This window comes from Arvicanthis niloticus, chromosome 6 (genome assembly GCF_011762505.2).
Source record: "Arvicanthis niloticus isolate mArvNil1 chromosome 6, mArvNil1.pat.X, whole genome shotgun sequence".
In the NCBI taxonomy this organism is placed as follows: domain Eukaryota; kingdom Metazoa; phylum Chordata; class Mammalia; order Rodentia; family Muridae; genus Arvicanthis; species Arvicanthis niloticus.
The window spans coordinates 46,815,357-46,842,412 of NC_047663.1; the positions used below are offsets into that span (position 1 = coordinate 46,815,357).

Sequence of the window (27,056 nt, forward strand, 5' to 3'; positions counted from 1 at the left end):
CATGTGGGTGCTGGGAATTGAATCTGGGTGCTCTAGAAGAGCAGCCAGTGCTTTTAACCACTGAGCCATGTTTCTAGCCCTTCATTCTTCATTCCTCTTAACAATCTATCTTAAAACATTCCTATAAAAAAGTATAGACATTAGCTGCTCCTTGCTTTATTTGCAATGCCCACTCACTGTCACTATTAAAAATATAAGAAATATTTAAATTCAAAGCTAATAGGAAGGAAAGAGCGAAGGTAATATTAGTATAAAACCACAAATACATGTTAGAACAACCTACCAACCTGTATAGCACTCATAAATGTAACACTTTTCTGCTATATATTACAATATATTTTTTTAAAGTTTACAACTTTTTTTTTTTTACTGTTCAACCAAGAGCCTCTATTCTGGGAATTGTTGGTTAAGAGTATGTGCTGCTCTTGCAGAATACCTGGATTTGGTTCCCAGCACAAACATCAGGCAGCTCACAACCACCTGTAATTCCAGTTCCAGGATGTTCAACACCCCTCAGGCCTCAACAGGCACCTGTGTGCAGGTGGTAGTACACATAAGCTCACACAGGTACCACATACACATACATAAAATAATTTATAAAAATTAAAAGTTTAAAAAAATAATTAAAAAATTAAAAGCTTTTATTCTAATACTCTTCCATATGTCCTAACCCTTACCAAGACTTCTAATTCTGAGGCAGTAGAAAAGAAGGTGATTATGCTAAAAGTTTGGAGCTCCCTTTGAAACAAAAAGACGCACTGGTAGGTCTGAATAAATGGCTCATCAGTTGCTGTTCCTACAGAATACCTAGGTTCAGTTCCCGACACCCACTTGCAGCGCATAGTTGTAACTCCAGTTCCAAGGAGTCTGGTACCTTCTCCTGGCCTCCATAGGCTCCCGCACACATTTGCTGCAAAAACATACACCAAGGTAAAAACAAACACAAACAATATACATCTTTAAAAAGAGAACTGTTCTAGTGTTAAATACCCAACCTCTCCCTATTTCAGACACAGATCCGGAAAGACATAAAGAAATTTGTTTGTGGAAACAGAAGAAATTTAGAAAAGCGTTCTAGAAAACCTGACTCATTGTGCACACTGGCCTCTAGAACATCATAGGGCACAAAGGGTATTTATTAGTATCTTATTCAGTCTTCTGATATATGTCACTTATAAGGACTTTAAAAGCCATACTTTTTACACATTTGTCCAGAAGTCTAAAGGAAAACCTGCTAAAGAAATTCCTCAGACAGAATGCCAATGGCCTCAACATAGTCTGCTATACAAATTAGGATCTAGACTCTCAGAGATTTGTGGCACATGTCAGCCCAAAATTTCATTATCAACTTAAGCCAGAAAGAAATACTCCAGAAAAATACAAAACCACAGAAAGCCTTATCCCAACTGCTTTTACTCTTGTGCTATAGTAGATGCAGCCCTACTATGCATGTAAGCAAGAAAAGGTTTTACTGTCAATGGTTCCAACACAAAGCATAACTTATTCCTAAGCCAAGCTGGGTTTGACTCAGAAAGCTTCCCAGAATGATGGAAGGCATGACTTCAGGGTGAGTCAACCTTAGCTAAAGCACATAATAAAGCAGAGAGTTATTTAAAGGATTCATTTCTAAGACTGGGCCAAATCAGCCTACTTTGTGATGAATCCTGAGTTCCAAACAAGTGATTAGACTTCATCAATGTGGACATATGTAACATGACCCACATATTCCAATCACAGACTCTCAGCTAGCAAACCAAGGAATGACCATCCCAAACAGGTTTCCCTTCTTCCTTTTCCTTTATTTCTTTTCCTTCTCTATTACTTGCTTGTTTATTTATAATTTTGTGGGGAGCAGGTATACTGGAGCATAGGGCCAGAGCCTCATGCATCCTAGGCAATCACTAAAGTACTTGGCTACATGGTCAACTTTTTTGTTTGTTTTTGAAATGGAGTTTTTTTTTTTTTTTTTTTTTTTAAGATTTATTTATTTATATAGTCTCCCTGCAGCACATACACCTGCACAGAGGAAGAGGGCACCAAAACCCATTACAGAGGGTTGTGAGCCACCATGCGGTTGCTGGGAACTGAACTCAGGACCTTTGGAAGGGCAGTTGGTATTCTTTTCTTTTTTTCTTTTTCTTTTTTTTTTTTAGCTTTTGTTTGTTTGTTTGTTTGTTTTTTGTTTTTGAGACAGGGTTTCTCTGTGTAGTCATGGCTGTCCTGTAACTCACTCTGTAGACCAGGCTGGCCTCGAACTCAGAAATCTGCCTACCTCCGCCTCCCAAGTGCTGGGATTAAAGGCGTGCGCCACCACCCCCAGCTAGCAGTTGGTATTCTTAACTGCTGAGCCAATCCTCCAGCCACAAAGAAGGGGACTTAATATTTAATAGTCTGATAATGAAACTGCAACCCTCATGCCTCAGCTTCCTGAGGAGCTAGTATTACAGTCTTAAGACTGTAATGCCAGGATTCCATAAAGTTTTTAATTATACCATGTTTTTATCTACATTGTTCCTTGCTGTCCACATTTGCTTTTAAAGAAAGTGTATGTGTTTCTGTATGAATATGTGCACATGAATGCAGTGTCCTCAGGCCTCAGGTATCAGGTTCCTCTGGAGCTAGAGTTGGTGGTTATGAGCCACCATGTGTTCTAGAAGCTGAACTTGGGTTCTCTGCAGTAGTTCTAGCTCTTAACTGTTGAGCCCGCATCTCCAGCCCCCATATCTACCTAAAGAACCTCTCCCACTCTTCAAAATTAAGGACAGAGACTACCTTTCTCTGCTATTTTTCTCTGATCACCCTTAATCTCCTTCTACCCTCTATAACACTATACATTTGCCATACTTCATCCTAAGTACTTATAGATCCATTTCTGACTATAATGTACCTCCTGAGGGAAGGACCCACATCATTTACTTCCCTACATGCATTCTAGTCCCTAGAAAAAAGTATTAGCTTAATGTCTGTAGAGATTACTTGAATGGGGAGGAAAATTTGAATCTCTCAGAGAATATTAATTAACCCTAAAACAGTTTGTATAACAGAATAAATAAGTCAAAAAGAAAAAAATGCTCATATAAAATTATAAAGGCAGTTATTTAAGGTGACATAGAAAGGTGTGCCAGAAGACAAAATAGATTTTAAAAAAGGAAGAGGAGCTAGAAAGGAAGGATAAAGAGGTCATCAGTAGTAAGGTCACAACCCAAAATATATTCCGGAAAGTTCTTTACAGTTATTAGAGGAAGTTACCGGTTTAGTTGGACTATAATCTCTCTATAGTTAAAAAATTACGTGATAAATAACAAGTTCATAAATGCACTTAACTAATTTTATAGCACTGAAAACATGAAAATTTCTACCATAATTTCCATAGGTGGCATCATGTAGCACAAAAATTATTATTCATTTTAATATAAGGTGAGTGTATACCAAATACAAATGCGTAAGTAATACTGTCAGTTACATAGCTGTATCAGTTACATACAATATGGCAATTGTAGGCATAAATGACAGACAGATGTCTAATGATTCCTATATTAGATGCTTAATACATTCAGGTCCACAGATAAAAAACAATTTAAAAATCATAGAGACACTGAAAATAGAAGTGTTGTTAATACACTTTATAATGCATCAGATCTGGATCTTTTTAATTCCTTCTGATCTAGAGTCTATACACTAATTCTCAGGAGGATAAAACTGAGCAGTAACTTCAATACTAAATATTTATGAGCAAAATGAAAAGCTTCCAAGATGGGAAAAACCCAGAGTATCCCTCAGGAGCCAAAGACAGTCCACAGACTGGAGAAAGAATATGAGCCAAGAAAACAACTATTTCATATTCTTCATCTTAACTGAAACATCATATCCAAAACAGTGAAAGGAAAGTAGACAGATGAAGTTCTGGAACATTTAAGAGAAGGGAAGGGATGAAGAACAAGAGAACTATGAATATATCTCCCCAAGAGAAAGGGCAGAAACAAAACCAGCATAGAAAACCATGAGAAAGGCAACATGGGGGAATGCATGAAGGTTGGTGCAGTCTCTTACCCACATAACAGCCAGTGTTACTGTATAGTCCTTCCTACATCACAGCTGCATACTCAACAGGGTCCAATGTACAGGACTCACTCTTCAAAAACTAGATCCTAAGGGACAATTTATAGTACACCCTCACAAACATGCCAGCTGGCTGCAATTCAGCAGCTGATTGCTCCCTTGTCTAACTTGGTAAGGAGCCAGAGGAGGACTTTTCATAGTCAACTCTCCCATGCTGGAAATTCTCTAACACCAGAGTTCTGGCTTAAGTCAGGATATCAGGTTATTCATGAGATGCCAAAACTATATCTTTACATTGGCTTTGAACAACTCTCTCAAGTATACCATACAAATTCCCACAATCTTCAACATCATCTGGACATGAAGGCCAAAGACAGCAACTTCTCACATAGAGAGGAACAAGCTTTTTAAAGTATGAGTAACATCAAAACAAACTTTTCATAAGTTATAAGTCAATCTCGCTGACTCTAAAAAAGGCGACAGGACAATACACTCAATGAATGGTTTCCTGAAAACCTGCTCTTCTAGGCATGCTCCCTTTTCTACCAGATACTCAAATTCTCCCTGTTGTTGACTTACTCTATGAGGATCAAACCACAAGTCAGTTTCTCTAAGAGGAAATGATGGAAGAAATCTAACAAGGTGGTTTCTGTAGGTTTTTTTTTTTTTTCTTGTTTTGCTTTGTTTTCTTTTTTTAAAATATCATTGAGCCCAAAAATTCATGGTTCTTCTGTGGAATAGCACTCCTCCTCCCCCAGACAGTGTTTGAAAATATGTGCAACCACTAGCGGCGTTTAGCTGGCATTGCCAAGAATGCAGTGGATCTTGAAGTGGCAAGTACACAGCATGAATTATGTCATCACAAAAGTGCTAAAACCATTAGCAGTGTCTTATAGGAAGGCCCTCAACCTTAACTGCCTTCATCCCTCCAGCTTCTAGGACAGTGAGGAAAGAATCAAGGGTTGGGGGAAGCCTGAATTTTAAACTAATTTAAAACTAGCATGGACAACATAAACTTCATCTGGAAAATCAACCAATGAGATAAGAGATAACTCAGTGGGTAAAAGTGCTTCCTGTAGAGTCTAAGGACCAAAGTTCAGACTCCTATACCCACATACCATGCTTAGCATGAACCTACAAAGGTCAGTAACCCAAGTGATTGAGGGAAAGAAAATAGGAGGATAACTGGGGCTTGCTGGCTAATAAAATATGGGCTTCACGGTCAAGGAAAAACCCTAAAAGAGTAAGGTGGAAAGTGACGGGACACATGACACCCTTCTTGGGCCTCAAAAAGAGCATGTACATGCAAATACAAACACACACAGACACACCACTATGCTACTCACACGTACAAATTAATAATGAAGATGCGTTGAAGATGTGGTGGCAGATCTGTGTTCAAAATAATCTTTAGCCGGGCAGTTGTGGCGCACGCCTTTAATCCCAGCACTTGGGAGGCAGAGGCAGGCGGATTTCTGAGTTTGAGGCCAGCCTGGTCTACAAAGTGAGTTACAGGACAGCCAGGACTACACAGAGAAGCCCTGTCTCAAAAAAACCAAAAAAAAAAAAAAACCAACAACAAAAACAAAACAAAACAAAAAAACAAAACAAAATAATCTTTAAAAAAATAAAGATATGAGTAAAATAAAGTATAGCATACTATGTTATGAACAACCTCAATAATATATATATATAATATGATGTGTGTTTCTTTGTTGAAACAGGATCTCATTATGTATCATTGGATGGCCTGGAACTTGATACATAGACCAGGCTGGCCCTGAACTCATAGAGATCTGCCTGCCTCTGCCTCTGGATTGCCAGAATTAAAGGCATGTGTAGCCATGATCTGCTAAATATATATTTAATAACTGGTTCCATACTTAAGACCACTGGCTATTAACAACCTGGGTTTAGATCCTACCATCCACTTGGTAGCTCACAACAGTGTGTAATTCAAGTTTCAGAGAATCTGACACCCTATTCTGGTCATTCAAACAAAATGCCCATACACATAAAATAAAAATTCATTTAAAAATATTTAATGGGACTACAGAAATGGCTCAGCTGTTAAGCTGTACTCCCCTTGGAGAAGATCCAAGTCTGGTTCCAAGCACCCATATTTGGCAGCTAATAACTTCTTACAATTCCAGCTCCGGGATCACTGACACCTCTGGCCCCCGTCAGCATCTGGACTCACATGTACATATCCATACCCATATACACATGCACAACTATAAATAATTTTAAAAATCTCAAAAATATTTTTAAAAGAACAAAAGTTTAAATACCTAAGAATTGGGGCTGGTAAGATAGTTTAGCAGGCAAAAGAGCTTGCCCCTAAAAGCCTGACAACCTGAGTTCAATCCCTGCAACCCACATAAAAAAAGAGAGAATTTACTTCCACAAGATGTTCTTGGACCTCCATAGGCACATGTGCGAACACACACATACACATACACAGAGAAAGAAAAAAGGAAGAATTTAAATTAAGACCCAAGAATTGAAAAATGTTTGATTTGTAACCAAATTCTTCTCTGATCACTTTCCTTCCTCTGGACATTTTAGCTGCTTCATGTTTTCTTCTGAATGTTTACTTTCAAGCACATTACTGGAAAAGCACAGAACCCTCTTTCCTCCTTCATGATGTACTTGTTCTGTGTGCTATTCAAGACTACAATTATTGCCATCACTATTTCTAAAATGTTTAAATTAACCCAAACCTTGGAAATTCTGACTGGTATCTGGGTCCGACTTTCCGGATGGTAACTGAGGTCATGTGGGGTGGAAAGTGGCCTGTGGCTAACAGATCACACACATGCACGCGAACAGGATATGTTGGTAATCTGGCTTCCTGAGACCTAGTAAGTTGTGAGAGTTCTCACCATCACCCCTGGAGAAGATGAAAAACCTAAAGCTGAAAAATGATGGATTTTTTAAAAAATGTCCCCTCTTAGCACTCTATCTGGTTGAGTCTGGGAAAGGGCACCTTTGCTTCCTACACCATTTTACTTGTCTAAACCTACAAAACAAGCAGAATGAACTGAAGCTTCTTCATGGCGTGGAAGCTGGTGTTTGCGGCACAGCTCATGTCACGTCTCAAGCCCAGAAACACGAAGAGTGTGGTTTTGGTGTTTAACCAGCCTCTACTGCACCCTGGCACTGTTTCTTCCCCCATAGAACTTTAGAGGAAAGAAACCAACCTCCTATCTTAAAACGAACAGCCAGGATAAAAATAAAGCCCTGAAGTGGTTTGGTGACCGAGGTCATATGGGCTGCCACAGGTCTGAAGGTAGGGTCAGTGTGCTCTGAGAAACTTCACTGCAGTCAACCGCAGAAGCAAAGACCTCAGTCCCACAGTCCAAACCCAGTCTAGGAAGCTGTCTTAGGCCTATAGGAGCTGCTCCTCACAAAGCATTTTGTATTCTCTGAAAACCTCCAGTCCTGGTTATGACTTTAATAGCAGTCTAGCTAAACTGTTGAGCCTATGAAAAGCAGAGCCAACCTGGAGCCTTGTCTATAGGAGGCTGCCATGAACTCTTACGGGCTTACTGCCTGATCTCCATTCATGAAACATTAAAACTTGCTTCCGAGGTGAAGGAGTAGAACATGAGGCTCTCACTACAAATGAAATGAAAACTAACATGAAATCAACTCCCGGCAACCCTGATGAATACAAAACAAAACAAACAAAAGAACCAAAGCCAAACAAACATGAAATCCTTACACCCACGAAACCAACAATTCATCTTTCTCTGCCAGGATCACATAATTACAGGACAACGAAGTGACTGGGTTATCAGACATGCAACATGTGCCTACTAGCAAACCCAGAGATACAATTGTTCTCTATCATTCTACACTGTCCAGAAAATGAGGGCAAACGCTGTTTCTGCTCCTTCATCCTAGCAGGAGTTCTGAAACTGCAAGCTTAATATACCATGATGTATGCCCAACAACTAGAATGCACTCCAAAATGTGCCACGTGATCTGAAGAACAGGCTTCAACCTGTGACTGTCCTGGGTGACGGGGGTGGGGGAAAGCACCGTCTGTGTGCCACCCCCACAGCAGCTTTCTTTAGTGTTATGGCAGTGGCAGCAGCAGCAGGAGTTTGGCATACAAACTGTACAAGGGGCACTAAAAAGTGAGAGAAATGATGGGTTTGAAGAAAAAATGTCAGCTGTATAATTTTTTAAAAATCTAAAAACAAGAAAATTCAGAACTCTGGACTATGGCTGGCTCTTTAAAAAAACATCCAGGCCAGATTCAAATGCCAATTTTCAGGCAAGAACATTATTTTCAAACCTTGGGAACTAACATCATTACTACCATCTTGCAGGCTGAAGTTCAGATAGTTATGGACTGGGCCTCTGCCCTCAGAACTTGCAACTAGTAAAATTAGGACTTAAAATCAGAGATTTTCAAAGCCCAGACTCTTTTTTTTTTTTTTTTTTTTAAATAATTAGGTATTTATTTTATGTATATGAGTACACCATAGCTGTCTTCAGACACACCAGAAGAAAACATCAGATCCCATTAGAGATGGTTATGAGACACCATGTAGTTGCTGGAAATTGAACTCAGGACCTCTGGAAGAGCAGTCAGTACTCTTAACCACTGAGTCATCTCTCCAGCCCAAAGCCCAGACTCTTAAGTAACTTATATATTATCTGACTCTGACATGCAAGATACTAAACAAAATTAATTAAAGTTTCTAAGAAACCATGCTATTGAGAGATACATTAGACTTGAAAGAAATTATTCACAAAAGGCTTTCCCAAGTTTAGTAGTAATAAGAGGGAGAGAAAGAAAGGCGACTAAAAATTGTATATGTATGTATAATATATTACCTACTTATTTATTTTAATAAATATGGGTCTGTGGCTACTGGGAGAGTTCTTTGGGACTGTGGCAGGTGGTCTACTCACCAGTGAATAGCTCACAGTTATGCACCTGTGGATAGTACTAATTAGACTCAATAAAATCTAAAAAAGGAGAAGACATAAAATTGGGAGGGAGATGTGGAGGGAGAACCCTGGGAAGAACCCTAGAACTTGGAGGAAGAGAATAGAGAGAGAATATAGTCAAAATATGTTGTACATATGCATGAAATTCTGAAAGACTTAAAAGCTACTATATTAAAATTATACCATGAATTTCATGAAATTGGTGTATTTGCACAGGAGTCATGCTAATCTCTACATCACTCCAATTGTATTATATGTACTACAGAAGCCATACATTTTAATTAAGACATTTTAAAGAGGTTGAGGCAGTTGGGTCAGCTCAGTAGTAGAGCACATGGTTAGGAGACATAGGGCCTCTGACTTTCAACTGGTTTTGACTAAGCATCAAAACCAAACAAATGCAGGTCAGAGCTTTTATAGGAGTCTAAAAAGAGGTCTACTCTCCACTTAGAACCCAGTTTCCAAACCAAAGCCACAGAGTCTATGCAGAACAGGCCTCAAATTAATCCATGTCATACTAATTCAAGATGCTGCCTCGTGAGATGGACAAATAAAACTCAACTATTTTCTACCAATATGCAAGGCAAGCGTTTAATATTACTTTGAGTGAGGCTTCACTTTATGTATGTACTCCAGCTTACCTCACACTAAGAATCCTCCTAAACAGCTGGATTACAGCTGTGAATAACAGTACATAATCTTCTGTGATAACTGACCTACTATGTACCTGACCTTGCCTGAGCTTGTGCTTTCCTATTGTGTGGCTGGAGAAGTTTCTCTTCTATGACAGGAGGAATGGTCTTCCCCCAGAACTTTAACTGTTGCACTTTATACTTCTGTTTGATAAAACAGGAAAAAAGTGATAACTGTGCCAATCTAAGGAAATCGGAATACTACGTTCCCAATCAGACTGTTAAACATTTAGGCATGGGGACTGGAGATTTGGTTCAGAGGTTAAAAGAGCTTGCTTGCTCTACCAGAGGACCTAGGTTCAATTACTCACAACTGCCTGTAACTCCAGCTCTGGTGGATCAAACACCCTCTTTTGTCCTATACAGGCACCTATACTCATGTACACATAGGAACAACAGACACAGATACATAATTAAAAATAACTCTTTAAAAATAGTGGTTCTCTCCCAGCCATGATGGCTTTTAATCCCAGCAACTGAAAGGCAGAGGCAGGCAGATCTTTATGAATTTCAAGGCCAGTTTAGTCTACAGAATGAGTTCCAGGACAGCAGGGGATCCAAAGAGAAACCCTGTCTCCAAAAACAAAATAAATAAGCAAGCAAACAAACAAATAAATAAAAATAATGGTTCTCTCTGGGTGGTAAAAATTTATGATCTGCAATATTCATTTACTGACTTGGTTTTGAGGTTTTGTTGTTTTGTTTTTTGAAACAAAGTATCACACTGTAGCCCAGCTGACCTCATCACTGCAGTAACCCTCTTGCCTGAGCCTCCTGAGTATTACACGGATTATAGATGTGAGCCACCAAGCCTAGCTCATAACTTAAAAAAAAAAAAAAATTAAAACAACAACAACAAAAAAAAATTAATGGGGGAAAAAAACCTTTGCTCTAATAATTCCAAGTTATTGGTAACTTTCTTCAACAACTGGCAGAAAAAGATACAAATATGTTTAAATTCAGAAAGCTTTTTTGTCAGGCTAGCTGTGGTGTGTTCTCCCTTAATCCCAACACTGTGGAAGAGCAGACCATTCTGTGTGATTCTGAAGACAGTCTGGATTACATAGGAGGTTCTAAGCCTGTCAGAGCTATCGAGACCCTGCCTCAAACCAAACCAGACCAGCTTTGTGTAAGAGTGGCCCTTACACTATCATCAACCATTAAACTGTGATAAAGAAAAGAGTCAGACAGCATCCAACCCATGAAATGTAATGAATGACATGTAAATCTAATGGGATTAACATTGCAGGCATGACAAGTAAACAAGAAATTTGAGAAACATTTCCAGAATCCAGAAATATTAGGGGAGACCAGCTATAATGGTTGATCCTGTCAGTTTGACTAGAGATGCTAAGATGTTTAGATCACTAATGTACATTTCTATGTGGCACATGGGCATGTACACACATGGATGAATATTTCCACATAGGATTAGTTAACGAAGAGAAATTGCCCTGAGAATGGACAATACCATTAGACAGACAAATCAGAAAGGAAGAGGAAGCCAGCTAACATAGGCATCTTTACCAGCCTGGCCACCGTGAGGTGAGGGCAGCAGCCTCTGCTTCGTGCTCTGGCCATGATACTCTGCCTTGCCTCACTTGGCCCAAAGCAATGATTCTAGCCAACTAGAAGCCGAAACCTCAAAAACCATGACCAAAAAATCTTCCCTCCCTTTAGTTCTCTCAGGTTCAGGTATTTTTCACAGTGACAAAAAGTAACACAACAGCCCATTGACTTCCTCCCACAATACCACAGCACCAACTGAGAACAGGGCTCTAGGAGAAAGCTCAGCCTCAACTCCACCATTCCACACTTCAGACTGCCCTCACCTGAGCAGAGGCAGGTAAAATGCAGGTCTCGATGTGCCACACCTAATACTTTAGTTTTGGTTCCTGGGGTATTCTTTTTGGGTCTGCCTGGTTAAATTCTCCAAGAAGCCTTCTGATTCTGCTTCCCTTTATACACTCAAGCCATGTCTACCAGGTTTGGACCAAGGGCCACCTCTCTCACAATACTCATAAACTGACTTAATCACCAAAATGTATTTGTAATACCACCAACAAGACTTGAGGTTTTTCTATAGTCATCCCTAGATGTATAAAGCAGAGCAAATGTGATTAACTCTATACATGCTCTCAGCTAGGGCAAACAAGACAATTCTTTGACCTCAGGTTTCAGAATTTCATTTAATTATGTGCCCTCTGTTTCTAATTAGCCCCTTAGCTGCCACAATTTTTTTGTTTTGTTGTTGTTTTGTTTGTTTTTTTGCTTCCTGTTAGCTATTTTCCTGTTTAAAATGACCATAGGCATAATGGTGTCTAGTGTTCCCAAGTACAAGAAAGTTGTGACTCATCTATAGAGAAAATACAGGCCATATTTATCCAAATAACAAGAATCACCTACAAGTCAGGAGTGGTGGCACACACCTTTAACCTCAGGACTCAGGAGGTGGAAGCAGGAAAATCAAGAGGTCTACATAGCAAGTTTGAGGCCAGTCCAAATGATATTCTACTGTCTCAGAAACAAAACATCTACACACTGAAACCTGGATGTTGGTCCATCAGAGCAGAAGGTGACAAATTAAGCCTAAAACCAAATCAACCTGGCCTATTATCACCTGTCTTAGCCAATAAAGTTTTGCTGTACCACAGCCATGTTCATATAACACCACAAAGTCATAGTAACAAGAGACATGAGATCTACAAAGCCTACATTTATCCAGCCTTTCATGGGAGAAGTTTATTGATTCACACACTAGACACCAAGCAGCCTGAAAAATAACAGCATTGAGCTTGGCTTAGGAGCACACAACTTTGATTCTAACATTTGGGAGGCAGGGGCAGGAGGATCTCCCATGAGTTCTAAGCCAACCTGGTCTACATAGTGAGACACTGTCTCAAAACAAACAATGAACAAAACCAAAACAGAACAAAACACCAAAATGGGCTGGCCAAACGGCTCAGTCAGTAAGGACAACCCTGGGACCCACTAGAGGTGACAGAACACAAGAAACTCCACCAAGCTGCCCTCCTAATCCACACTCGAGTATGGGGAAAAAAAGCTGTGAACAGCAGATAGGGCAGATGGTTGTGGAGCACAGACTATAAAAATTTCAGGGACAAACTGTATCAGCACCTCTTCCTTCCCTGGCACATTACAGGTACTATGGTCTATATAGGATGCTAAAAACAGATGAATCAGATGCTTCAAAAATGGGGCTGGAGAAGACAGGGGGGGAGGGATAGGGTGGAGGATTTGTGGAGGGAGAGACTGGGAAGGGGACATTTGAAATGTAAATAAATAAAATAATCAATTATAAAAATATTGTATCACACTACCTAATAAAAAGGGGAAAATGGGGCTGGAGAATCAGCTCAGGGGTGAAAAGCACTTGTTGCACTTATAGAGGACCTGGGTTCAATTCCCAGTACCCACAAGGTGGGTCACACCTCTCTGTAATTCCAGTCCAAGATGATATGACAGCCTCTTCTGACTTCCTCAGACACCAGGAATGTATGTGGTATATACATATATGCAGGCAAAACATTCATACACATAAAAAAACTTAAAAATTAAATAAATCTGAAAAAGGTTGTTTTTGTTTTAAATCTTAACAGATGTATCACAGACCTTTGCCTTTAAATATGAAAATTATTTCTGGTGCTGTAATTTAACTTCCTTGATTAATTAATTAATAGCAACAATCCACTGTTCAGCTAATAAGTACTCCTATAGCCTGAACATAGCACAGGAAGAGCCACCACAAATGCCCAGAATTCTCTCAATTCCAACTAAACAGCTTATTTGGCAGGGGGATTTTAAATGGGAATCTTAACAGGACACCTCTTGCATTGGCCATCCTGCCAAGCTGGATGTTCAACCCACACCACATCTCAAGGCTTAAATCCAACAACCCACAACCTAACCCTCTCACAACCATTCAGAGAGGAGAGAACCAAAGCCCACAACTGGCAGATTCAGAACAAACTGGTTGGGACATCATTATCATTACTAATAACCACAGTAAGTCAAACTTCCTGCTTATTCATGGATTTTTAATCGTTTATGCTAGAAATTCTAGAAATGGTCAAAGGAGACTATCCTATTAGGGCTGCTAATACTCAAAACTGAACAGCTAATATGAATGAGCAATGCACACACACACACACAAAAAGAAGTGACATAAGTTAAATACATGACATATGGCAGGGCACAGTGAGGCAAGCATTTAATCCCAACACTGGGGAGGCAGGGAAGACAGATCTCTGTGAGTTCAGGTCAGCCTGGTGTAAAGCAAGTTCCAGGGCAGCCCAGGGCTACAAAGATATCTTGTTTCAAAAAACAAACAAAATACATAACATACATGTTTGTAATAAAATATATAGTCAAATTAAGAACATATGATAGAAAAAGAACATACTGAGAAGACACCAAGTGAACAGCTTTGTACAGTATTCATGTCAAAAATGGAGCAAGAGACACACACATTCACAGCTCAGAGGAAGAGAGCTAGCCTAACACCTCAGACTCTAGGTTAGAGTCAACACCAGAAACACAACACAACAAGAACAAAAATGAGCACAGGAATTTGTGTCATCACGACACAAATTTTGTATTGAGGAACATTTTCACCCTAACACAAATTTTGTGCTTGATATATGTGATTCTGCTCACAAAAAAAAAACATGACGCATGCCTCTATTCCCAACACTCTGGAGAACAGGAAGGTCAAAAGTTCCATGCCATGCCAGGTGGCAGCAGAGGCAGCAGTACACCTTTAACTCAAGTACTTGGGAGATAGAGGCAGGTATGGATCTCTGAGAGTTCAAAGCAAGCCTGGTCTTACAGAACCTGGACCCCAGACAGTCAAGGTTATAGAGAAACCCTATGTAAGCTACAGACTGAGACGCTGAAAAAATTCGCCAGCTGAACAATGTATAATAGCACATAAAAGACATGCACAGACTATAAACACACCAACATCCTCCATCCATACCTGAGCACCCTGCTATAAGCCACACCTGTGCACTTGTCAGTCAACACCTGCCCTTGTGACTTCATGAAAGCCTCCTTTTCCAGCTCACAACTGAAACCCTACAGCAGCTAACTCCCACAAGAAAACTTTCTTTTTACATTATTTAATGTAGTATTTACTTATTTATTAAGCATTTAACACATATAAAATTGAATAGCTGCTTTTAATTAGGTTCCTATCTATTTTTTCTTCACTATGTCACTGAGTAAACTTCCTGAGTGTTGAGCCACAACTCAATTTCCCCATAAGCCTTGTGTTTTTATTGCACAACTTTGTACCACATAGTGAACTTCAGAAACATGTGTTACATTACAGCAGAACTGACCGTATATCCAACTGATAATTTAAAAAGTAAACTACAGATTACTGTATATAGATTAATTTTATTAAATAATACATTTTAGGACTGAGGGATTAGCTCAGTGGTAAAACAATGTCTATCATATATGATACATGATCTCCAGAGTTCAACTGACAGTAACACTCTCTCACACACACACACACACAGATGGGGGAGCGGGTATGGTGTTCCATGGTTTTGAAAGTATGTATTTACACGCACAACTTATAAACTATCTTTAAAAAGGTCTAAAGTTATAACCAAATACTGATTGTCAGTGCCGTCTAAGGAGGTATGAATGTAAGTGACTTTCATTACAAACTATGTATGCATTTTTATTTGATTAAAGAAATAATAGATTAATATTACTTCTATAATACAAAATAACTCCTTTAAAAAACAAATACTATAAGGCTGAAGAGATGGCCCAGAGGTTAAGAGTACTTGCTATTCTTCCAGAGGCCTTGAGTTCTGATCCTGGCACATACTTCAGACTCACAACACCAGTTCCAAAGGAATCTGGTAGCTTCTTCCAACCTCCATGTGCACCTGCATGTGTAACATGCTCACACAGACATATATACCTGTGTGCCTTCAACAAAACCCACAAATACTGTTGGCTGGCACTCCCAGAGCCAGAGGGCGGTATGCAAGCTTCTGAGGAAGGGCTCTCATCACCAGTTTTATTCACTTTAGAACCTTTGTGTTACACTATCAAATGTGCCTGCAGGTGAAACACTGGCAAGTCTGTTATGAAGACAACCAATCATTTTCTGACTAGATGTTATGTCTACTCCACAGGAGAAATGTAGGTATGGTATTACACACCCATTCAAAAGCCTATGTATGGCTAAGGAGTTGATAGGCCCCATTGGAGAAGTTACTGATTTTTGATAAGTGGACACAATGTACCTGTGAAACTGCCTTCTAAATATTTTTGTTTGAACCAGGCAGTGGTGGTGCACGCCTTTAATCCTAGCAGAGAGAAAGCAGAGGCATGTGGATCTCTTGAGTTCCAAGCCAGTCTAGTCTACAGAGTAAATTGCAGGACAGACAAAGATACACAAAAAAACCTTGTTTCAAATAAACAAACCAAACCAAAAGTTATATGTTTATGTGTGTGTGTGGGGTGTGTGTGTGTGTGTGTGTGTTCATAACTTAGTGCTACTGTCAGCTTTAGCCAAAGGCTTATGTTTGTAGCAACATAAGCTTTATGTTTGCAGGGAACCGTTATTGCAGAAATACATAACTAGTCAAGTGCTGGGAATAACTGTTGAGGCTGAGCCCTAACAAGACATCTACATCATTCTTTCCATTGCTCACAGAACAAATCAGAAGAGAAGGCAGAAAGAAATTAAGAGCCCAAGAGAGAGGGATGAGGTGTCATACAGAGGATAAGAAATTGCACTCTTGAACTCTGAGCAGTTGTGGCTATCAACACAAAGATGCAAAGATTGGGCTGTTAAACACTGTCATAGATAGTGGAGGGAATCAGGAAGCTACATTCCTCTTTGAGGCTATCAGAGCAGTTCATAGATTCTGAGAGAAGAAACATTTATGTTTTTGTCACAAGTGTATCAACTTGGAGGTACCCATGCTCCTATAAATAACCCCTCACCCATACTCTTGTGAGCAGTCCTAATTATATCCAATGCCAAAGAAGGAAGAAAGGAAAGAGAATGGAAGAGAGACTGGAAAGAGAAAGAGCACAGTGGAAGGGATAAAAAAAGGTTAGAAAGGGAAACATGATCAAACACATGATAATGAAAAAAGTCATCATGAAACCCATTGATATCTATGATAAAAATAATTTAAAATCCAATTCGAAGTATAACATAAACACACACACTTCCATGAGAGACTATGAAGCACTCATTGTCAGTATTCCACACTGCACTGACCTTTAGGAAGCTGTAGCCTGGCACAATGGTGCACACCTTTACTCCCAGCACTCAGGGAGACAGAAACAGGTGGATCTCTGAGTTCAAGGCCAGTCTGGTCGACATAGAGTTCCAGGACAACCATGGCTACACAGAGAAATTCTGTCTTAAAAAAACCAACAAATAAATTTTTTTAAAAAGTTGTTTATTTTAATTATGATTACGTATGTATGTATATTTGAGTGCCAGTACCTATGGAAACCAGAAATATCAGACCTCTTGGAGCTGAAGTTACTGGTGGTTGTGAACCACCTGATGTGGGTTTTAGGAATTGAACTTAGGTCCTCTGGAAGAACAAAAAGCACTCTTAACCACTGAGCCATCTCTTTAGCCCCAAAACCTTCTACTTTAAAAGTCTTGATAGAGGATCAAAGAAGAGACTCCACAGCTATCTGAAAGAACTACTAAAGTATTTCTACTAAAGCAATTTGATTGGTTGGTTGATTGATTGGTTTTCCAGACAGCATTTCTGTGTAGCCCTGCTGTCCTGGAACTCACTATGTAGCTCAGACTTGCATTGAACTCAAGAGTTCTGGGACTAAAGGTATGTGTCACCACAGCCTGGCACAATTTCCTCTCTTCCTCTCCTCCCAAACCCCTCTCTTCCCTCCTCCCTCTTCCCTCTTCCCTCTTCCCTCTTCTCTCTCTTCTCTTCCTCTCCTCCCAAACCCTCTCTTCCATCTTCTCTCTCTCTCTCTCTCTCTCTCTCTCTCTCTCTCTCTCTCTCTCTCTCACACACACACACACACACACACACACACACACACACACACACAGCTCTGCAGGCTGCACTCAAACTCAAAGAGATCCACCTGCTTCTGCCTCCTAGGCACTGGGATTTAAGGCATGAATTATTAATGAATAAATGAGTATTTTCTGGAAAAACAAAAGTTTGTTCCATTGGACAGTCACTTTGGTTATTACATGAACCTCCTGATTATGTCACCCCAGATCCCCTCAGCACTTGATTTCCAATCCTCAATACTGAAAAGATGATCCCTGCTGCCTTGTCTTCATCCTTCCCCTCCAATATATATATATGCACTGAAGAAGCAGCAGATGGACTACTCTCACAGAGTCTTCAGTTCAGCACGAGATAGAGCTCAGAAATAGTAAACAGTTAGCACTGAAACACTACACCATTTTTTCTTTTAATGGTTTTTTGAAACAGTGTTTAACTAGATAATTCAGGCTATGCTGGAACTATGTAGACCAGGCCAGCCTCAAGTTTATAAGGATTCTCCTGTATCTGCCTCCTACATGCTGGAACTAAAGGCACGTGTCACCTACTTCACCAGTTAGAAAAGTATGACTATGAATGAGGATTAGAGATCTGGGGAAAACAACTCAACAGGTTAAGTGTTTACTGTGCAACTGTGAGGACCTGAGTTCAGATCCCACCACCCAGGCAGGGCAGAACGTGTACATGTACATAACTCCACGTAGGGCTAGAAGCATAAGGAAAAAAAGAAAAGGCACCTGACAATGACCTCTGGCCCTCACACCTGCATACATACATCATACACTCACAATAAAAAAAATAGCTAATCTCGAGGGTTAGAAAAGTATTCCTTGGGGCAGGGAGAACTCTAGGCTAAGACATCACAGTTAACAAGAATAGAGCTAAGACTGGCAAAAACTAGTAAGGATTATACCGTGGCAAAGAAATGGTATCACCAGAAGATACTGGTAGAAAGTTTGGACCTTGATTCTAAAGACAAACTAAAGATTTCTAAGACAAACTATGGAGATGGCTCAGTAGGTAAAATGCCTGCCACACAAGCATAAAGACCTGAGTCTGGATCCCCAGAGCCCACATAAAAGCTGGGCACAGTGACACATGCCTATAATCCTACTGCTAGGAAAACGAAGACAGGAAGATCCCTGGGACTCGATGGCCAGTTAGACTAGCTGATTAGGTGAGCTCCAGGTTCAGTGAAAGACTGTCTGAAAAAATAAAGTAGAGAGTAGCTGTGGACACCCAATGCCACCCTCTAGCTTCCACATGCACACAAAAACTTTCAAGGAGGAAATAAAATCACTAAAAATGTGTGAAAAAAATTTCAAGTGTTTTGCGGAGCTCACTAAGGGGTACATCTTAGAGAGAGTAAGATCTGCATGGTAGTGCATACATGGTAGTGCAGACCTTTAATCCCAGCACTCAGAAAGCAGAGGAAAGATCACTGTGAGTTCCACAACAGCCAGGGCTACATAGAGAAACACAAAATACAGAAATAAAAATGAAATAACAACCCATAGTAACAAAAATTATAATAAAGAAAACTAAATAAATAAATAAGAACTTCTGAAAAGGACTAGGAGTGAGGAAGGCCCATGCATGGTGACAGTGTAGAAGAGGTGGCACCAGCAAGAAGGCAGAGAAAACCAGGCAGTGGTGGCGCACACCTTTAATCCCAGCACTTGGGAGGCAGAGGCAGGTGGATTTCTGAGTTCAAGGCCAGCCTGGTCTACGGAGTGAGTTCCAGGACAGCCAGGGCTACACAGAGAAACCCTGTCTCGAAAAACAAAACAAAAACAACAACAACAACAACAAAAAAAAAAAAAAAACCCAAAAACCAAAAATCAAACAAAAAAAATTAAGAACTTTGAGCTGGAGAGATGGCTCAGCAGTTAAGAGCACTGACTGTTCTTCCATAAGTCCTGAGTTCAATTCCCAGAAACTACATGGTGGCTCACAACCATCTGTAATGGGATCTGATGCCCTCTTTTGGTGTGTCTGAAGACAGCTACAGACAGTATAAATAAAATAAATAAGTCTTTTTAAAAAAATTTTTAAAAATTGTTTACTGAGGATGATACATAGGCTAAACCACAAAAATAGCCACACAGCTGTCAAATTTTATTCTATATATTCCTGCAATTATTTGAAACTTTTGCTTTGCAATAATTAAAATAATTGGGCCTTGGGATGTAGCTCAGTAGTAAGATATTTGTCTAGCATGCTTAAGAACCTGGGTTCAATCCCAGAAATATCCATATACACACCCAGACACCCTACTAATATAATTAACAGCTGGACATGATAGTGTGTGACCATAATGTCAGCAACTGGAAATGTATAGGAGTTGAAATTATCTTCACCTACATAGGGAGTTTGAGGTCAGCCTGATCTATGACACTCTCTAAAAACAAAAACAAAAGGCTGGGAGCATGGCTTAGCTGGCAGAATGCTTGCCTATAATGTACACTGTTCCAAGTCTGATCCCAATCACTATACATGGGATGTGGTGGCCCACATCTGCAGCCTGTACCAGCACTTGAGATGCAGAGACAGGAGGATCAAAAGTTCCAGGTTGGGCTGGCAAGATGGTTTAGAGGGTAAAACTGCTTGCTGCTAAGCCTGACAACAAAAATTAAATTCCTGTAATCTAATAGTGGAAGAAGAGAACTAACTCATGCAGGTTGTTCTCTGACCAGGCACATACGATTTATTTATTATATAAATAAAAATAAAAGCCGGGCAGTGGTGGTGCACACCTTTAATCCCAGCACTTGGGAGGCAGAGGCAGGCGGATTTCCGAGTTTGAGGCCAGCCTGGTCTACAGAGTGAGTTCCAGGACAGCCAGGGCTACACAGAGAAACCCTGTCTCGAAAAACAAAAAAAGATTTAAAAATAAATAAATAAATAATGTAAAATATTTAAGCCTATGTGGTGATGCACATCTGCAATCCCAGCACTAGTATTATGACATAGGATACAAAGGCAGAAGAAATGCCTGGAAAAAGTTAGCCTGGAGTATACTATGTATTGGCAGAAAAGAGTGAGAGAGACTGCCTCAACAAAGCAGACGTTGAGGACCAACTCTTAGAAGTTGACCCATGACCTCCACAAGCTAATCATGGCATGAGTGCACACACATGAAAACTAAATGATGGTTCACTGGGTAAAAATGCTTGCCACCAAGCCTGAAACCCAAATTCAGTCCCAGGCACCACACGGTGAAAAGAACTGATTCCCACAGTTTCTCTTCTGACCGCACATGCACCATGGTACAGGCACACACACACTCTAAATGAGCAAGAAAGATGATTCAGTGGCTAAAGTTACTTGCTGTGCAAGCATGCAATCCATGTAAAAGTCAGGTGTGACCCCACACATGCCTGTAACCCTTGCACTGAGAGAGAGAAGCAGAGACAAGAGGCTCACTGGAATTTACTGGCCATCAGCCTTGATGAATAATATAAGCTCCAAGCTCAGCAAGAAACCCTGCCCCAATGGAACAAGGCAGAGCATTCTAGAAAGACACCTCCTTAGGCTGCTGGGTACACTCAAGCACACAGACAGAGACACATACACATACATACAACTCATACAAAAAAATAAATAAAGGAATAGAATCAGTGACAGCTTACTTGCTGAAAATTTATTCACTGAGACATACATTATAAAACCAGAGTTGCATAACTACTACTCCTCATTTTCAGTGGTGAAACTGAGCTTCAAGTAGATGATTGTGTATGTAGGTAAGCATTCTACCACTAAGCTCTATGTCCAGCCACTACAACTACTGAAAAGGTATTTCTATAAAAGATTAGTTATAGCTGTATAGGATATGTCCCCAATTGTGAGGCCAACATCAAAGAAAGCCACAAAATCTTTTTTCAAATTGTCTTTTGCTTTCATTTTAAAAATACTTGAGGGCTGGTGGGGTGGCTCAGCAAGTAAAGGCCCTGGCTGTGCAAGCCTGACACCCGGTTTTAATCCCTGGAACCCACCTAAGGGTGGCTGGGAGGGAAGAGAGAACTCAGTCCACAAATTTGCCCTGACTGCCATTTAAGGGTCATGGTATGTGGGCTCACAGATATCGTATATGGATACATATAAACACAATAATAAATAAAGTAAAACATTAAACAGCATAGTCCTACCCAAAAAGACAACATATTTGTTAGTTAAATGGGCTTTCAGTTTGAATGGTAATACCCAAAGCAGCCAAAGCAGCATCGAGGGATTCTAACTGCAGGAACCAAAACAAACTGCCAGAGCACACATTAACAGGGAGCCCCCATGTACACCAAGGCACACAAGAAGTGGGTGGTTTCATTATCAATTACTACTTCCTAAGTCATCCACAAACCAGCTAAATAATAGGAAGGAAACAGGAAGACAAATGGAAATTTTAAATTAAACCCAAAAGAATTAGACATATAAACTCATACCTGTAATTTGGTACCCAGAAGTCAGATGCAAGAAGGATTGTCATGAGTTAGAGGCCAGGGGGCTACAGTATAAGATGCTGTCTCAAAAACAAACAAACAAAAAAAGAATTAATGAGTGTACACCATGGCACATATGCGGAGGTCAGAAGACAACTAATGAGAGTCCGTTCTCTCCTTCCACTATGTGGGTCCCAGGAATCAAACTCAAATTGCAAGATTTGGCTCTAGGCACTTTTACCCACTGAGCCATCATGCCAACCATTTGTTCTTAACTTGGAACAAATGATTCAATTCTCATGGTGTCATTATTATCTAGCAAGATGCCTTCAAAATTAGTCCTTTTCAGGACTAGGAATACAGTTTAATAATAGAGAGACCTTGTGTTCCATCTCTACCCCCCCAGACAAGAATTATTTCTTGATCCAAACCACTCTCCTCAGTTTCAGTCACCTGTTATCATCTGAGTATCTTTACTGCAATGACAAATGCAACAGCTCTAACATTAAAATCATTATCATTGTCCTAAAACCTGTCTACCATTATAGTCCACCCTAAGAAACTGACCATCATCTACTCGGTTTTGTTTTGCTTTGAGGTTTTGTTGTTAATGTTGTTTGAGAGGATCTTATACTATAGCTCAGGTTAGCCTAGAACTTACTAGGTAACCCAGTATAGCCTTGTATTTGTGTTTTAATCCCCCTGTTCAACCATCCAAGTACAAGGCTTACAGACGTGGTCACCTGGCACCACCCCCTCAATTTCTAAACCAGAAACCTAGGTGCTACTCTTGACTCTCTCTTCTCTCTGAGCTCCCCTCATCTAATCAAGCTCTTTGGACACATATCTTTCCATCTCTAAAACTATTGGTTCAAATCCTTCTATAACTAATTTGAATTCTTCTCACTGAACAATTTTTCTCCATATTCTTTCTCCCTGAGCTCAGGAATCTATAGATGGCTAGTCCAGTTGCCTGGGATGTACTTTATCATTCTACTTCCTTCCTCTGTAGATAACTTCTATTCTTCACACTTCAACAGACGAATGACTACTATGCTCACAGAAAATCAGGTAAATAGCCCTAAACAAAGTCCATTACATTTAAGCCTAACTAACTGCTCACTCTATTAGAATGCTACTTTGAAAACAGAAAGGGAAGATGCTATTTTCTGAACTGTTAGCCTGGCACACTCTAAACCATAAGAGGTTACCTCATAAAAGGCTTAGGGAAGGTGAGATGGCTCAGTGGGTAAGAGCAGTGGCTATTCTTGCAGTTCCCAGCACCCACACGATGGCTCAAAAACTTCTTTAACTCCAGATACAGGGGATCTGACCCCATCTTACCTCCTCTGGCACCAGATTCTCATGTAGTGCATAATATACATAATGCAAGCAAAACATTCACATATAAAAATTAAACAAATCTAAATAAATAAATAAATAATGGTTGATCACAAAACAGACTAACCAGCCTACCCATGATGCTTTAGTTCATACTCCAAACAGAAGGCCATCCAAGATTAAGTACATTATCTCAGCGAAATACAAATCTCAGCAAATTCTCATACAAATTGGTGATGCTCAACTCAAAGCACCAAAACAATTTCTAATTCTACACTTACTAAATTCTACAGTGCCACAGAGTGGTGAGTAAGGGAAGCACATGCTAAAGATAAAGGGATCTGTGAGAACCAAAGAGACATAAGGGAACCTAGAGTTAGTAGGTAGTATTCTCCAGAATAAATGGGGGGTGCTAATCACTGTGGCTCAGCCCTATATGAGCAAGTCCGATAAGAGGATTGTCACAAGTTAGAGACCAGTCTAGGCTACATAGTGAGTTCCAGGCCAGCCTGGTATACAAAATAAGATCCTTTTTCTTTAAATAGATAAATGTCTTAAAGCTGGGACCTGTCTATACCTCAGCCCCAGCTTGCACAGAATTACATGACCTGGGGCAGCCAGACTAGCTGAGCTAGTCTGGCTCACTACATCACATCATTCTTGGGAACTTACATCACTGGGACTCAGGCTGCCCAGACCATTCTCCTGCTCAGAATCCTTGCCAGACTCAGTGCCCTGGGAGGACCGAGAATGTGATGGATGAATCCAGATCTCCAGGCGAGTAGTGTCATCCCCAATATGCCGGAAAGTAGACTTCTTTCCTTTACGCCACTGATCAGGGCTCAGATCAAATTCCTCATGCTGCTTCTTTTCCATCTGTTCAGCCTATACAACAAACACACAAGCTCAGACTCTCCTAGTCAGCTAATGGAAAACACCTCTATCATCTGTGTTTACAGTCTAAAGACTAAAAATCTAAGGCTTCTACTACCATACCAAAGTGGCAGAGACCATCTCTGCTGCCATATAGATTTCATTAATTCCGTGAACTAGATGATGTGGAACAGGCACACTCTAAAGGACCTGCAAACCCTCCTGAAAATCAATTTCAATATCCGTTCTTTGCAGGGGCCAACTGACAATCCATCAGTGAAGCCCAGAGGGTCTATGTAAAGATGTGTTTCGTCATCTCCTCACACACTTCAGCCCAGAAGACATGCATTCTCCTAGGAAGAATAGGCTCACATGCACTCTTACTTACCTTTCGTTTAGTCTCTTCAAATAAACTCATGAGACTCTCCTTGGCAGTCAGGATAGGGTTGCTGGCTGCTAAACTTCGCATATAGTAATATACAGCATCAAGCTTCCTCCTCTGTAGAAAGAAGTCAGATATACTTGGTCAACTGATTGTTTTGTTTGTTTGTTTGTTTGTTTGTTTCTCCCTTTTATAAAAAAGTACTGGTGAGTAAACTTAGGGACTTGTACATACAATGCATATGCCCTACCACTGAACTATAGCCCCAGTCTTTTTGAGGTAGGATCTAACTAAACTAGCCAATCTGGTACCCACCTAAACTTCTGTAATCCAAGCAGGCCTTGAACTTGTGACCCTACTATCTAAGCTTCCCCTCCCCACCTGGATAGCTGGATATCCATTTGTACCACCTGGCCAAGCTAAGCTTTCTTTAACACCAGAATACCCAGCTGATACAAGAAACACTATTATCTCTCCTGCCCTGTCACTCCAACTGTAAGGAATTCCAGCAAAAACCAGAATGCAATCCACTCAAAAAGTCAAGGTAATCACATCAGTGAGTTTTTCTAGACCAGTATGGTTCTTTATCTTATATGCAGAGGTACTTTAAGAACAGATATTCATATGAAAGAAAAATGAACAAAGAAATCCCTTAAAATATAAACAGCAATTATGTTTTGTTTTTAGAGAATATTCAATTCTCTTCACATTGGCTATTGTCATTATTCAGTATACTATAATGAAATCCTGAGCTAGACAGATGCAGATTCAAACACTAGCTCATCCAGGATTTGACTGAGACTTTAGAAAGGCTAGGTAACAATTTTCCTAAGATCCCATATCCTCCTTCCCTTTCCTTTCTTTCTTTCTTTCTTTCTTTTTTTTTTTTTTTTTTTTTTTTTTTTGGTTTTTCGAGACAGGGTTTCTCTGTGTAGCCCTGGCTATCCTGGAACTCACTCTGTAGACCAGGCTGGCCTCGAACTCAGAAATCCGCCTGCCTCTGCCTCCCAAGTGCTAGGACTAAAGGCGTGTACCACCATTCCATATCCTCCTTTTCTTTATTTTGTTAAGACAGGGTCTAACTATATAACCCTAGCTGGCCTTGAATTCACAGAGATCAGCCTGCCTCTGCTCCTGGATACTAGGATTAAAGGCATGAGCCAAGATGCCCAACCTGAAAAAATGTTTATATATATTGGGGTGGGGGGCATGCCTAAGCAACAAGTACATGCCTCAGCATATGTGTAGAGGTCAGAGACAATTTTCAGGAGTCAGTTCTATCCTTCCACCATGTTGGTCCCAAGGACTGGATTTAGGTAGTCAGGTTTGCAGGTAAGCTTTTATCTGTGGAGCCACTCTGCTGGCCCATGCTCACTTTTAATACAGAAATACTAGTATTCTTGAAGAGTATCTTTAGATTTAGAGATAGTATCTATTACTTATGATGTGATAATGATCACTTGCCTTGAGCTTAGCTGTATTTAATGAGGCCAGTTGTTTACAGTTTAGGTATACTGAATATTCTGTGGACATTACTAAATAAATTTATCATATTAACACTTTGTGATTATTTTATGAGGAAAAAAATAAAGGAAAATGCCAAGCGGAGTGGCATATGCTTTTAAAATCCTAGCAGAGGATTCTCTGTGAATTGAGACCAGCCTAGCCTATACAACAAATTCCAGAACAGGCAAGAGCTATCTATGTAGAGAGACCATATACAACAACAACAACAACAACAACAACAAAGACTAAAGGAGGCTGAGCAGAACAGCATGGATCTATATCCCAGTCACTCTAGATGCAGAAATGGGAGGACTGCTTAAGCCCAGGTATTCAAGGCTAGCCCTGGCATCATAACCAGAGCATACACACTTCAGAGAAAAGGCAGTGGGAGTGGCTCAAAGTGTAGCTCAGAATAAAGAACTTCTGGACTCAGTTCCATATGGAAGGAAGGGAGGAAGAGAGGCAGAAGGCAGAAGACAGACAGACAGACGGAAGAAAGGAAGGAAGGACGATATGCAGACAGGCAAACAGGCTGACAACAATGAAAGCACAAAGGAGAGTATCAGACCATTGAAGTGTCTCTCCTACATCATATACATTTTCACCATTCCCATTAATGTCTCAAAACATTTTTTAAAAAATCTTTTCTCTCAGCATTTCCTCATTTTTCAAAGTTTTTAATCTAATATTTATTTAGCATGGCTATTGGCCCAGGTTTTAAGGTCAAATGTCTGAGTTT

General features: G+C 40.1%; 1 protein-coding gene across 5 annotated transcripts in view; it reads right to left on the minus strand.

Annotated features, from left to right (window-relative positions):
* Smg6 (SMG6 nonsense mediated mRNA decay factor) overlaps positions 1-27,056 on the minus strand; it is a 222,766-nt gene that overhangs the window by 178,964 nt on the left and 16,746 nt on the right. For all 5 annotated transcript variants that reach the window (XM_076936313.1, XM_034504241.2, XM_076936309.1 and 2 more), the window contains 2 exons: positions 24,818-24,928; positions 24,229-24,441 (listed from right to left, as the gene is read on the minus strand). In XM_076936313.1, the coding sequence (XP_076792428.1) occupies positions 24,229-24,441; positions 24,818-24,898 (294 nt within the window). In that variant the 5' untranslated portion in view covers positions 24,899-24,928. The remainder of the gene's footprint in view (positions 1-24,228; positions 24,442-24,817; positions 24,929-27,056) is intronic.